Genomic DNA, 14135 nt, shown 5'->3' on the forward strand with positions numbered 1-14135 from the left:
CCATTGGTTTCTTGTAAAATGGTTTTATAGTAACACTAATTTAAAGAATCATGCTTCATCCTGTAGAGCACCCAACGCTTGCTGTAGTCTGACGAAACTAAATAGGCGCTATAAGCTTGATATCATTCATTGCTTTCTTGAACGAATGAATGGCAAAGCATGACAAAAAGTAACACCAGCCGAATTAGTAGAACGTTTAATTTGGGGTAAGGTTAACTAGATTCAATTCAGTATCACTGCAAAGGGTGAGAGTGAGTGTACAGTTAGCTTCATTTCAGGTGTATTCCAAGCATTGAATGTGAGATTTCAGAGCTCTGGCCACATCACTTTTTTTCAAGATCTTGTTGAGCCAGACCGAACCAAGTGCATTTTATTTTCATTTGATATTTTTCAAATATACTTTTTATCGACTGTTAGTTTACTCAGGGGAGTTTCTTTCGGCTTCGCAGACTGCGAAGCCGAAAGAAACTCCCCTGATATTTTTCAAATAAAATTAAATTTTTTCTTGTAGCAAACGTCAGGACTGGGCTAATATATGTTAAATCAATAAAATTAAACAATACCCGCTTCAAAACACCTCTGCATTTCATATTGATACTATATTAACCCTTAGCACTTGGTGCGCTTTGGCACCAGGAAATAGAGCAACAGAAATAAAGCTTTGCTTGTCTATCAGCTGTATAATTTTTGATACAGATTGGACTGAGAGTTAAAGCAGCGTTGATATCTATGTATTACGTTTGATAAGCGAGAAAAATTAGCTTGATTAATAGTCAAGTTGATATGTTGTAGTTAATACGTTTCACCAGACCGAACTGATGACCATTTTTCAAAATTTTTGTTCGACCAGAGTGAACTGAGTGCATAGGTGTCAAAAATAAAAACCAAATATTTTATCAATTATTGCTATTTTCCGTGTATTTATGATAACAGGACATTCATTAAGCCCTGTTCATAACGTGTTAGCATTGAATTAATGATAAGTGCAAATACGATTAATTTATGGGTGGTCAAACTTCAAATGCTAATTACTCGAAACAACACGGAGAAAAAAATTGGTAAAAACAACCAAATTTCATGTTAACTCAAACAGATTCTTAGTTTTAAATAGCGACAAACAAACTTTTGGGTAACATCACAATAGCGGTTGTTTGAAATAAATAAATTATTCGTTTTATCATAAACTAGCAAGTGCAGATTGTTTCAACAAAATACATGGTTGATCCAAACAAAAAAAAGTTTATATTTTTGATCACCGTTAACTACAAATAAAAACTATAGTAGTTTTAACCAAAGCGTTTTTTTTTTTCAAGAAATCAAAATTTGGTTGGAAACAATCAATTTTGTCGTTTAGAATTAACATTTTTTTGTTGATAATAACCAAAATTTTTGATTATTTTGAACAAAGTTTTGCTTATTTTTATTTCTCAACATTTTTCTTATTAAAAATTGTCATCGTGCAATTCTAACCAAAATAATAACTGCAACGGCTTGTTGCAGCGATTGTTTTGGTCAGGTAATCGCATTGTTTTTTCATTACACTGATAGCTCTTAATGAGAAAATATTTATTCATATCCTGATCATTACATCTTCTATATCTATATTGACATTGTAATAATTGCACATACGTAAATATTTCGTAATGTTTGATCTGTTGTGCAAAACGTTTAAGTTTGCTACATTAGATTTATGCTTCTCTATATTACATAATACTGTAACCGTTGTCGCTTCATCCATTTCATATGATTGGAGATGTGTGTCAAACTTCTTGGCTTTAAACCTTTCAGCCAATAGTAACTCGTCTTTTTTATATAAAAATATTTCAATTATTTTATAGAAGTTAATAACTCCTATGGTTTCAAAAAAGAAAGAAGAATTCCTTTTATAGTTGTAACCCTGTTTGTTGAACTCTTTTATAAATTTAACTTGGTTTCCATCAATGTTGCATAGTTCAGTATTTATATAAAGTGCATACTTTTCTTCGAATTTATTTATTTCGAACTGATTGGGATCGTATGAAACTAGTGGAGAAAAGAGATTATTATTTAATATATGGTTGGAAAATGTATAACTTGCTTTAAGAGCAATTGATTTGCATATATTCATTCGATTACTGTTCACTTGACAATATTGCTTCGTTTCTTTGTGTTTTGCTTCGAAACGCATCGCAATCGCAATCGCGAAATAGTTTTATGTACAGGTTATGATGGAATGTAATTAATGATCTTAGTTCATTTATTAGATCAAATGTTATTTCTCTTAATAAACATATGTGTACGATTTTCACTAAAGCACATGTAATTTGCCACACTTCATCAGTTTGCGGAACTAACGGTCCTAAAATCAACGGTAAGAATGTAACCAATGTTTTCATTTCACTAGCAGTACACTTAATGTTTTTTATTTTAACGTTGCGCTCCTGAATGTCGTGAACAAGGTTTCCAGAGTTTTGATCACCATAAAAGTTTTTCCTGGCATTGAACTCACTAAGACTTATATAACATTTTTCATAGATAATATAATGAAGTATGTGTTGAATATCATACACGCACACTCCTTCAAGGAGGTCGTGCATGATGTCAAAGACAAAATTATGTGTTACATGGTATGAAGGAATACGGTTCAATATACTAGGGCCTTTGATTCCAGTTTTCGATATAATATCAAGCTGAACATCTCTATCATAACTAGGAATATTTCGAAAACATGTGGGATACTCTATTACATCAGTTTCGGTTTGTACGCGCATCCTTTTACAAACTCTGCAAAAGAAGTTTGCCCTAAAGCTCTCAACGTAGTCTAAAATTCCGTTCATACCTAGATTGTCACCTAGAACAAAACCAAGAACAAAAAATACTCTCATGACAGTTCCGTTGTGATTTATTTCAATACCCTCTTGTTCCAATTCTATCAGCAGTTCTACTAATGTACAAAGAGTTATATCATTGCTGGATCTTTTTCTATCTTGGCTTCTGATGAAACCTACAATCAGAATGTTACTTAATCTAGCGAGTAAATAGCCAGGTAGACACGGAACACTAAGATATATTGCACATATCGAAGTAGATCTTGAATGACAGGATGCAGTGTCACCGGTGCAAAAATCATCAAAGTAAATATTGATTGGAACTACAATTTTATCACACATACAAGCCGTTCTTTCTTGCCATATCGAACCACCGATTAATGACCGAATGATACCGTTGCTGGATAATTTTAGACTGGCTAAGATCTGGTTCATTACGCCATCAGCCTGCATATACTTCTTTAGCATAAATTTCACAGGCATCAATACACCTTCAATACGATCTGTACCCTGGAAGATAAAAATAATATATCAATGATTTTTAATCCTAACTTGACTGTTGCAAAAACTTTACCGCTGATGTGTTCGATAGCACATTCTCAGAAAAAGAACCATCGTTTATTGTAAAAAATATTGGATCCTCAAAAAGTTCTCGTCTCTTAAGCTCCTTTCTGAAGCTGTATTCGGTAGGACAATCGTATGTTTGCAGTATACTGATGAGTAATTCTTTACATTCCTTTGACATTAGAAGAGTGGAATGCGCTAAGTTGATCAGATCATTGAGTGGCTGGATTATATTTAATTTAATATCTCTGCTCATCTTGAAAGCAACTTTTCTTGGCAACGTGCTATCACTCAACCATTCCGTTGTCAACTTTAGAACTGAATTATTCAAGTTTTTACTGGTAATAATATTTTTGGAATTTGATTCTGACATTTTTGAATCTAGATTATCGTTTTCTCTCGAGTTGGTCGGATCGCAGAAACTATTGTTTGAATTATACGCTGATTTATTTGCGTTTCTTGAAAAAGACACTGTCTGGTTTATAATTTCAATTGACCGTGTTGAATTTCGCATCTCTTTATTTTTTGGACAACATTTCATATGTTTTTGTAGGCTCTGTAGTGATGTCATTTGACGCCCGCAATTATGAATGCACTTGAACCCGTTAAATGGATCGTGCATCCGTCTGAGATGAGGAACATAGCGATCACAGGAGACGGACTCCCATGCACATCCTGACATAGGGCAATGGTACATGTTAGTTGCTGGCGCTTATTGCGTGATAGATGATATTTTGGTACGACTATTCTCTTCGGGATCTAAATCATAAACAATATGACTGAGCAGATTCCACAAGCCAGCTGATTCACATGGGAATGGTAAATCGTATGCTTTGAATATCTTGAAACAAACATCCAGTGCTTTCAGAAAAGTAGGTAACTGATAATTGATATCACCTAACGATACAAAAAAGTGATTTAGCTCAGTTAAATGAGGACCAACTACAACAACTAAGGGGCTCCGTGGTAATCCTCTTTGTTCGTGTTGTGTTTTATGCATATCAGCAACTTCACTCTGAAGGTCCGTAATGTTCCTTATCCAGAAAACAAAATTGTTACGACTTTCAATGTAGGTTGGTTTCCATTTTGATTTGTTAGTTTGTGTTAGCATACAGCATGGCAAAATGTACACAAACAGTAAGGCGGATATCGCGTCACGACAATCTGCAAAGAATATAAACAGATTATGAAAATGACCTAAAACATAAATCAATGAAATGACAATGATTTTATAAGAATAAAAATAACACGGGATAACAAGACACTTACTTATCATCTTTAAGCTCACTGCAGCCAAGTAGCTTTAGGATTTGTTTGCCAGTCTTGTCGCTTATGTTTGCCTCAAATATTGGTCTTAGCCGCACCACAACATTAGCCCAAGCATCGAACAGAATAGATTTTTTTTTCAGGGTACTTGGCATTGAAATCAATTTCTACAAGCTGGTATCCTTTTGATTTTCGCAGTGTTGGAAACGTTTCCAAAATTCCTTCACACGTCGAAATGTCAAGCTGAGATATCTCAAAAAATCTGTACGTGCTGGTTGATTCCAATTTATGTGTAAGGCCGAACCAGTCGTTTTCGTTATGTTTTATCCAGTTTTTTGCTTTATCATATTCAATGTCTGTAAAAAAACACCTTTAAAATTTGGTAGATGATTCAGGGACAACTTACGTTGTTTCTCAGAAAATGGATCCACGAAAGTGCTGATTTCTGATTCTTCAAGTAGCGCTGTGCGTTTTAGACATTTATAATTACAGTTTCGATCATATAAAGCACCTTTCGGCAATCGCCCAAGCTTAATCTTCCTCCCGTCGATGTAGGTAAATGTAGGCTGGTACCAGAAGTGCTGCAAAAAAAAGTAAATACAATTTTTTAGGAAACTGCACTTTCACTGAAAAAATAGTATGGTGTATAATAAAAATGTTGATTTCTATCCAAGGCGCAGCATAATCAACGCCCAAAAGCAATAGTAACTGCGTGTGAGTTGTCATACAATACATGTCGTCATATGAAGTCAGTGCATAATTTCAACAGGTATTATTTAGTGCATGATGACTAGATAATTTCAAATCAATTTACAGCAAGGTTGGTTACAGAAACTGAATGTCAAAACTACCTCTGATTCTGATGGAAACAAATGGTGAAGTTCAGTCGCTCTTGCTAATAGTTCTGCATGCGTGAGCTTTCCATAGAGATCCTTGAACTCATCGACGACAATATGTGTGATAACCTTTTTTGGTACTTCGACAGTGATGGTATTTGACGATATTCATCAAAAATGAGCTTACCTTTAACTGAATTCTGGAGAAAAACTGTTGCAGTACAATTGTAACGTTCAACTTTCTGAGATTGATTGCTAATGTTTCCAGATAAATTCTCCTTATTGCTTATCCCACAACATACTGAAGAAATAACAGGCAAATTCTAAGAAAATTTTAACTTGAATGACGATATCTTTTTTAGGTCAAACGGGAAAAATTACTTGGGATTGTCTCCAGAAGTTTAAACCATGAATAATTTTGGTACGATCGGCTAGATGTGGATCGCCCACAAGATCTTCTATTTCCTTTCTTTCTATTACTCGCAACGTATTTATATCGTATTCGTCGACTGTAATAAAATTTTAGTAAGTTTTTGTAGGAACAATGGTTTTACAAACTATTACCCACGAACTTCTGAATAACTTCCGTTGACACTTTGAACGACTGTAGCAACTGTATAATTTCATTGTCAGCCCAGTGAACGAATCGCGAATCGGCATCCAAATATTCTATGTCAAGATTCTGATTGTTACTGATATCATCATGTTTTGGAACATCCGATGGAAACGATTCTGACATTGTGCAAGACTGCGTAGCTGCAGAACAGTAGATGATTTGAGAAAAATAAACAAGCTCGCAGAGAAAAAAAACTTACCCCACTGATGATGTCGATATCTGGTTTTATCCGTGTAGTTAAACGGCACGCACTAGAGTTACCAATAACACCAGCAAAATTACGTCGTATTGAACCCGGGCAGGATTTTTTTACACTCACTACAAGTCGCTGTGAAAAGACCGCAAGAAAAACCGGAAAAACACGTTGAGTTATGACAGATAGAGATGGACGATACCAAGATCGAAAATTTCTGCATCGATTTTTTTTAAGGTATCGAGTATTTTAGTATCGATAACTTACAAGCCAAGTGAAAACAAACAACAATGATGGTTTATTTTAATCTGAAACAAGATATTATTTACAACAGATTGAAATACACCGTTTTATTGTTGTATCGAAATAAAACTAGAATGATAATTTGTAATCATCAAATCCTAATTTGAAGCAACAATATTTTTTTGTTCATACATCAACCAAAAATATGTTGAAAACAAACCAGTTAGATTTTCCTCCGTGAATGTGTTTGGCGCTTGGCTCGGTCTGGTCGCACGCCGACCAATTGATAGACAATTTTGTGATACATTAGTAATCATCATTATTTTATTGAGCAGCAATGAAAAAATAATAAAAAGTTTTGAGGTCGAACGATGTCATGAGTACAACACTAGCCGTCTTCTGTGCAGTATCAAAAACAAAAACAGAGTTTCCTCGTCCTGTTTACTTTTGTGAGCCACTAATTAGATGTCTCGAGTTCGTTGTTTCACGATCAATTTATTGACCTGCTGTTGAAATTTCAATTCAAAGGCAATGGTATTCGGCAGTTTTTTTGCATAAGACTACTACTGAAAACCTGCAGAAAAAAATCACTGCCGAATACGTTCGATACCCTAAAAGTTTTGTCTTGGTCAGAATTAAATTGCGACAACAACGTTTATCTTGATAACATATGAGTGGATTTGAGAGATGTGACTCTTCTTTGAAAATAATAATTTTGATCCTACATTAGGAGAATTTGTTGCATATTCAAACCCAAGTGCGAGGCAGTTAATAAAATTAATTCTTTAAGGGAACATCCATAAATGACGTAGCTTTTTTTTAGGTTTTTTTGACCCCCTCCTCCCCCATCGTAGCATTTCGTCACAAAGTCAGGACCCCCTCTAGATAATTACGTAGCTTTATAACAACCCCCCCCCCCCCACATGATAATATTTTTGCAAATTTTTTTATCCAATTTTTTTATGACTTCAACGGTGTGTTGTTATTGTCAGAGTGAATAGATGTATATATTGTATTTAAATTTAAAACAAGTTCGTTTGATTAAGTTCGATAGAGATAGATAAAATGAAGTGCGTTTTGTGTAATAACAAAAAACAAAAAACAGTAAAGAATGTGAGTTTTTTTCGGTTCCCGAAAAATCCGATTGTGAGGAAACAGTGGATGGATTTTTGTTGTCCCAGCAGACTAATTCATTGACGAAAACACCCGACTTTGCAGTGTAAGTAAATTAGAAAATAATTACAAGTGATGATTAAATAGTTTTTTTTTTGTCATTCTGAACAGCTTCACTTCAATTACGAGCAAGACCTGTACGTGGCCACAGCCGGCGGGAGGCTAAGAGCTATGCCGGGTGTGCTTCCGGTTTTCGAAATTGTGCCGGATTTCAGTGGAACAAACCAGGACGATTGCATGGAAGAGGTTTGTTTTACTTTATGTGTGTTTATGTGTTGTTTTTTCGTATTTTTGTCTAATTGTTACCAGGAAACGATTCAATCAAATAAACAAAATGAAAAAAAAAAATTCAATTTATGAAAAACTTTTTTTTTATGATAACAATACTTTTTCCAACAAATCTAGCAAACAGCAATGTTTGTTAACTTTGCTCGTTAGGTACAGCGTTTGACGGTTCGTTTGGTTTTTCTGGTTTCAGACTCTGCGTCACTCTATCTATTCACTCTGCGTCAGATAAGTGCTTAAAGGTATTGGATAAAGCTAAGCTTAAATTTGCACAGCTGGTGTCAGTTGTTAAAAATTGGAGCAAAAACTGTAAGTACCTGTCCACAAATTCTACCATTACATCATGTCATCTATATTTATTCTAGCGACTATTAAATCTTGCGATCATTAAAGAGGACAACGCTAACGACATTTGGCAAGAGGAATCAAAGGCGAACTTGTTCCCCGAATTTCAAAACCTATATATTATATATTTGCGACATTTGTGAGTAAAGAATAAATAAGATCTAGAGTAAAAAAAATTATTTTAACAAAACATGTTAACATACCCTGGTATTATAAATTTCATGGCAGCAATTATGAGCTTTATAACAACCAACTAATGATATTCATATCAATCTCTTCATGGAATTCATATTGAAAAGCTATGATTTTGATATGTCTGTTCTTATAACATGCATACATACGACCAATAAATTTTATAAGTATGACTTATGAAAATTGTTAGTAGTCGAGAATAAAATTTCCCCTTCATTTTATAAGACAAACTTATGATTCCTATAAGAAATCCTTGTGGCGCAAAATCGTAAGGGGTTCTTATGGAACTCAATAGTTATTTACTCTGCGTGCAATAATCCCCATAAAACATTGTTTAGTCCTACGCAGGAGGCCTAGGAGGTTTGTAGGGATCCGGTGGTCAAGTAGCTTTCAATGAAAGAAAGTCATACAAAAATATAGGTTAAAAGAAGGTTACAGAAGAATTGTGTTAGTTTTATTGAAATTTCAATTTTTGTAGGATGTCACGAAATTTTCTGGATTTTTTTTATTTCGTCATGCGTCATGAAACGGGAACTCCAGCCCGAACGTCTCTGGGACTGCCGTTAGGCATTGCTTTAGTGGTCCTTACCTGTGCAAAACGAGGACAACCTAAAGCAGTTATGGCCTGATAGTATCTGTGTCAGTTGGAAGTTAACTCCACCATGGCACCTCTCCATCCATCCGGCTATCACCGGGATGAGTTGGTGCGTCCATCTACCATTGGTAGAATTGGACCATTCCCGCTGCAATCTGGCCATCAAAGTTGACCTTCTGTAGCCGTTCGTCAGATATTCAATCAGTTTGAGGGAGATAACTTTTTTCTACAAGTATCGTAGCGCCTGACGGTCTTCAGAATAGTTTTTCCTAGGAAAATTTCCTACAAATATCAAGACATCTCTAGAGAATAAGATTTGAAAAAGTTGATTTTCCCATATAAAGTTGTATGGAAACTTCAAAAATCGGGCGCAAAAATATAGTTTCACCGATCGATCCGAAAATTTACACAGTTGTTCTAGGACCCATGAGGAACACGAAAAGTGCATGTGAGCGAAAAAATAACACCATTTCTTTTTTCTAATGCAGTCTAATGCATAGTGGACGTGGCTTCCAAACGTGAGCTTGTCGTCGACGATCACTCCTAAGAGCTTCAAAGATCGCTTTGAGGCGATAGTGCATCCACCGGCACTAATCGACGCCTTGTAGCCGGCCCTGGTCGATCCCTAGCTTGCGGGCAGCTTAAGCGCCACTCCGAAATGGAGACTGCCCACCTAGATTAGTTTTGCCCGGTTGAGACTCCCCTAAAGGGTCGTTCCAAAGAATATACCAAAAAAAAAGGAATCAGGATCTGACCAGATGGCTACACAAAGTTCGGTCACCAAAAACGGGTCGACACCCTTTTATCCCCCAGCAGAAATCTTCAACACCATCTATTCTCTCAGAGAGTTTGCGGTGAGAAACCACCCGCACTATAATTTCTCATCACGGGTAATGCCGCTATTTACCACCAGAGATCGTACGCAATCTGGAAGAAAAGCTTTGCCGACCATTCGAATCTCGCCACGCGGAAGACGAAACTATCACAAACGGAAAACGAACCAAAATGACGTGAAACACTAGAACCGGACTTAAACCTTGCGGGAGCATTACATAAACAAAACTACAACACTATCTGCGTGAAACAAACTCCATATATTATTATTGAAGAACAGGTTTGTATTTAAATCGAGCAAGCATGCTTTTATATTATAATTCCATTGTATGTGTGTAACTTATCGTCTAGACTAAGCTCCTATTGTGTGCGTTTTTTCTCTCCCTTTCTCTAGTGCTCATTGACCCATGTGCTTTTCAAGTTTCGATCAGCTGCTCCAGAATGGATATTTGCAGTGACGTCCTGCGGTGCGAGCAAATGGCTAGCTACCCGGGATTTAGATTTGTTGAGTGGGGCGATCAAAAATTCTGAAACGCGTGCACGCTATTTCGGCCTCCACTCAACTGCAAAAATTATGGGCGCGGTTTCGATACCGGCCAGTGCGACTAATAGTCGATTATTGGGAAATCACAATTAAATTGTGGGGTCCTTCCTGGACGCGCCCACCGCTCTCGAGAGTAAATTGGAACGACTCACCAATAGATTGCTGTGTGCTGCTGCTGATGCTGATGTTGGTCGTTGGCGTGTTAAACTGCTGCTGCTGGCGATCACGTTAGGCCAACGCGGTCGATCGGCACACGCCGATTTGGATGATGAAAATAATTCACTGCATAGTGCCGCTTTCCGGGATCCCTCGACCGGAAACGGCCACTAGCCTCACCGGAGGACTTTTGTCTATCCGATGCTGGTCACGTGGGCAGATAAAGTGTGATCTGCGAGTGTCCCGCGCGATGAAACGGCTGCCGGGAAAAATTTCGTCCTGGGGGAAAACGGTACGCGTTGCGTCTTTCGCTGTCCTGCTCTCGCTCGTTCGGCTGTGGGTGAGAGTGCGCAGCCCTGTGGCTGTACAAACGGGGTCATTAGCATATGGTCGGGGTCAATGGCTTTGAACTTTGAGCACATTTACCTTTCTACTTTGCACACAATTTCAAAACGCACTATTCGCACTGAATAAATCTCAATTAGACTTCACTTTGTAACGAGCCTATTGTACACTAAAGGAGAAGGAATTAAGACAAGTAACTAATAAATCACGTCACTAAACTTACTTAACAAAAATTAATTAGAAAACGCGGACAACAGACTTTCAACGCGACACTTCCAAATTGCTTGACGATCTAGGACGAAATGAACAATCATTATTAGTCCTCAGATAAGGGAAGGTGATTTCGTACGAATTAACAGGAAGTACGTAATTTCCCGCAAATCTCGTCGTGAATATTCGGAAATCTACAATTCTGCTGGTTGTTTCATTTTGGCTGCCGTCATTGGGCCCTATCTGTCCCTCTCCAACCATTTTTTGGCAATTCTATATGGAAACTACTTCGGGTTTCTCAACCGCCTAATCTAGAGATGCACATTCTCGGAGAGACGCGTGCGCTAGGGTGTTGCGACTGATACGAAAAACTACGGTTGTCTACATCTTGGCGCAACACAATTGTGTTGATCGATTATAAATTAATTCTAAACAAATTCTTGAAATACTATGACCGCTACATAACACCATGCTTGTTTTACGAAAATTTGGTTGTTGGATAACAACCAAATTTTCGTAAGGGACAACCTTACTTAATTTCTCAAACAAAGATTAAAACCAACTGCATGTAATGTATTCTACGAATAATGCATTTTACAACAGCTTAAAACTACTATTTACAAAAACTCTAGGTTCGCCATAAGTACGGAGTGATAAGTGGACGCGACATTTGTGCTGGCTGAATTGGTAGTTCCATTAATACAACATCTCACGCTTCCGACATCGATACAATAATCATAAGATTCTTGATCTTGCCGAAGCGTTACTCTAATTACCAATGAGTTTCTTTCGACTCTCAAAGAAACCCGAACTTCATGAACATCATAATTATCTACAGCAATACTTCATAAACAGGCTTATCGGGTCTAAGGAATACTCCAATCCTAATGTTGGATTCTTTCCTGTACCACGATTTACTGCAATGCTTTGCCCATCAAGACAACTTCAGCTCTTTTTACTGAATAAAAGTCTCTATGACAAATCGCAACATTACTACACTTAGCAGCACGTCTAACGCCGAACTTAATCTGCTATTGAGACATCTGCTCCAAATTCCGTAACAACTGAACTTTACCATATGTTTCTACTTCAAATATACATTTGAATCACAACGAAACATCACTTGAATAGTGCGCTTTCCCCTAAACCCATTTTCCTTATGTTCCTACGTTGAAGAGTGTCAACCACTGGGAACACGGTTAAATGATTAACTCTGAGAAAAAGCTCACCCCTTCTCACGCACACTACGAATAGAACTACCGAAACAAACGAGGAAGAAACGTCAAAAGTCAGACAAAATTGATGTTAGGTGGATGTGCTGTGCTGTTATCGTGCAAATTATGAAAATTTTAGAGGTAAATATATAAATTACTCCAAAAACAAATTCTCAAATTCACAAACTTTTTAATTTCTTGTACTTGATATTTCCAGATGGGAACGACATGCAAAAAACGCGAGAGGATCGTTCACGGTTACTATTGATGATTGCTGAACTGCGAAGATTGGACAAGGTCGAACTTTCTTTGGACTGGAAAGCTATTCGTTTGATGCTGGCGGATCGATGCGACGGTCAACGCGAGACGATTGCCCATAGTGCAGATCAAATGCTGGATAGGGAAGTTATTTTTCAATGGAAGGTGAGTGTGCTAACAGATTCTAATGCAATTTGTTTTCCGTTTCTTTTTAGGAACAATCGGATGGCTGGTACCCAGGGATTTTAGTGATTAAGGATGCGTCAACCCTAATGCTAACTCGCCGACTGATCCTGCTTTTAATAACTATTTCTTTAAATCTCCATAAATAAATTCTCCAACATAATAATGATCATAATTTAACATCTAAATAATTAACAGAAAACATCTAAATCAATAACCAATGAACATATAAATAAATAACAAATAAACAATTAGAGCGTAAGGTAGAATAAGTTATCAAATAAACAAATTTTCTAATACTAACATAGGCTAAGAAATATTGTGAACTATAAACTAACATTTCTTATCCGATATATTTTTTTTTTATATACATATTTACAATTTTGTGGAGTGATCGTGCACAGGCACAATCCTTCCTCCTCTTCCCTTCAAGTCTTGACAGGTCTGAATTTTGGTCTTATTAACCCAAGGCGAGGGTTGAGTTAAGCGGTGTTAAAGTTTACCGTACCGAACATATTCACAAGTTCCTTGGGAAGAGCAAGTCCTCGACCAAGATCCCCCAGTAAATGAAGTTGTTGTGGGGGTGCACTGTCTTAAAGACAGTGCAAACTTGTGAACAGTTGGACGATGTTTTTAGCAACCAGAGCCGAAGCATCATGGCGCGTTGTCGCAATCAGTTAAAAATGAAAGATACATAGCTGAAAGATTTTACGGTTAATCATTACCGGCAAGAACAAGTTTTTTGAGGAACTTGCAATTGAAAATTCCAAGTCGTTTACCGTTTAAATCTTCTAGGTCGTAACAGTGGTTTCCTACCACCCTCTTCACAATAGCAGGCACGTATTTCGGTGCAAGCTTTGCGCTAAATCCCTTACCCTTATCCGATTGTTCCACGTTCTTTTTCAAGACTTTTTCACCTGCCGAATAAGTGGGACATTTGGCGTTGGAGCGCAAATTGTAATAGGAAGAATGTTTGCTGTACGCTGCTTCCAAGTTCTTGCGAATCTCTCCGTACATTCTTTCTCGTTCATCATCATTTATCACCCCGGTACCGGCTGTTGTATCTCTCAAGTGCCGATATTCCCTACCATCAGATACCATATTCCTTCCGAATAGGACGAAGTATGGAGAAAACTGTGTAGTTTCGTGCACTGAATTTCGAATGGCATTGGCTATCTGCTGCACGTTGTTTGTCCAATCTTTATGGTTCTTCCCGATGGAAGCTCGGATGGCTGTCGTGATCACGCGGTTCACACGTTCCGTATCGTTAACCTGC

The 14135-nt window shown here is 37.1% G+C and overlaps 2 protein-coding genes across 8 annotated transcripts; both read right to left on the reverse strand.

The window, feature by feature from the left end:
• Positions 1 to 1434: 1434 nt before the first annotated feature.
• On the reverse strand, positions 1435 to 4530 carry LOC129727501 (uncharacterized). Of its 4 annotated transcripts, XR_008728551.1 has the most exons (4): positions 3382 to 4530; positions 3152 to 3317; positions 2894 to 3069; positions 1437 to 2830 (listed from the first exon to the last, which is right to left on the reverse strand). XR_008728551.1 is itself a non-coding variant. In XM_055685388.1 (3 exons), exons 1-3 carry the CDS (start codon positions 4066 to 4068, stop codon positions 2112 to 2114), a joined length of 1830 nt encoding a protein of 609 aa, XP_055541363.1. In that variant the 5' UTR covers positions 4069 to 4530; the 3' UTR covers positions 1437 to 2111. The 4 variants fall into 4 exon arrangements, 3 of the variants coding, with proteins under 3 accessions (XP_055541355.1, XP_055541363.1, XP_055541369.1); XM_055685388.1 differs by having other exon boundaries at positions 2894 to 3317; XM_055685394.1 differs by having other exon boundaries at positions 1438 to 3069.
• A 482-nt stretch (positions 4531 to 5012) lies between these two features.
• Positions 5013 to 7366, reverse strand: LOC129727527 (uncharacterized). Of its 4 annotated transcripts, XR_008728552.1 has the most exons (6): positions 6746 to 7366; positions 6289 to 6417; positions 6038 to 6229; positions 5855 to 5982; positions 5661 to 5796; positions 5013 to 5218 (listed from the first exon to the last, which is right to left on the reverse strand). XR_008728552.1 is itself a non-coding variant. In XM_055685451.1 (5 exons), the coding sequence occupies exons 2-5, from the start codon at positions 6210 to 6212 to the stop codon at positions 5169 to 5171; spliced, it is 489 nt and encodes a 162-aa protein (XP_055541426.1). In that variant the 5' UTR covers positions 6213 to 6229; positions 6289 to 6731; the 3' UTR covers positions 5013 to 5168. The 4 variants fall into 4 exon arrangements, 3 of the variants coding, with proteins under 3 accessions (XP_055541426.1, XP_055541418.1, XP_055541435.1); XM_055685451.1 differs by lacking the exon at positions 6746 to 7366 and having other exon boundaries at positions 6289 to 6731; XM_055685443.1 differs by lacking the exon at positions 6746 to 7366 and having other exon boundaries at positions 5013 to 5796; positions 6289 to 6733.
• Positions 7367 to 14135: the final 6769 nt, after the last annotated feature.

The sequence above is a fragment of the Wyeomyia smithii genome, chromosome 1, assembly GCF_029784165.1.
Source record: "Wyeomyia smithii strain HCP4-BCI-WySm-NY-G18 chromosome 1, ASM2978416v1, whole genome shotgun sequence".
Taxonomy (NCBI): Eukaryota; Metazoa; Arthropoda; class Insecta; order Diptera; family Culicidae; genus Wyeomyia; species Wyeomyia smithii.

Coding starts and splice junctions, on each gene's coding strand:
- LOC129727527 (XM_055685443.1), bottom strand. CDS start 6,212: ATGTCAGAATCGTTTCCATCGGATGTTCCAAAACATGATGATATCAGT. Junction 5,983..6,037: donor AGTTATTCAGAAGTTCGTGG/GTAATAGTTTGT, acceptor ATTTTATTACAG/TCGACGAATACGATATAAAT. Junction 5,797..5,854: donor ACTTCTGGAGACAATCCCAA/GTAATTTTTCCC, acceptor AAATTTTCTTAG/AATTTGCCTGTTATTTCTTC.
- LOC129727501 (XM_055685380.1), bottom strand. CDS start 4,068: ATGTACCATTGCCCTATGTCAGGATGTGCATGGGAGTCCGTCTCCTGT. Junction 3,318..3,381: donor TGCTATCGAACACATCAGCG/GTAAAGTTTTTG, acceptor TTTATCTTCCAG/GGTACAGATCGTATTGAAGG.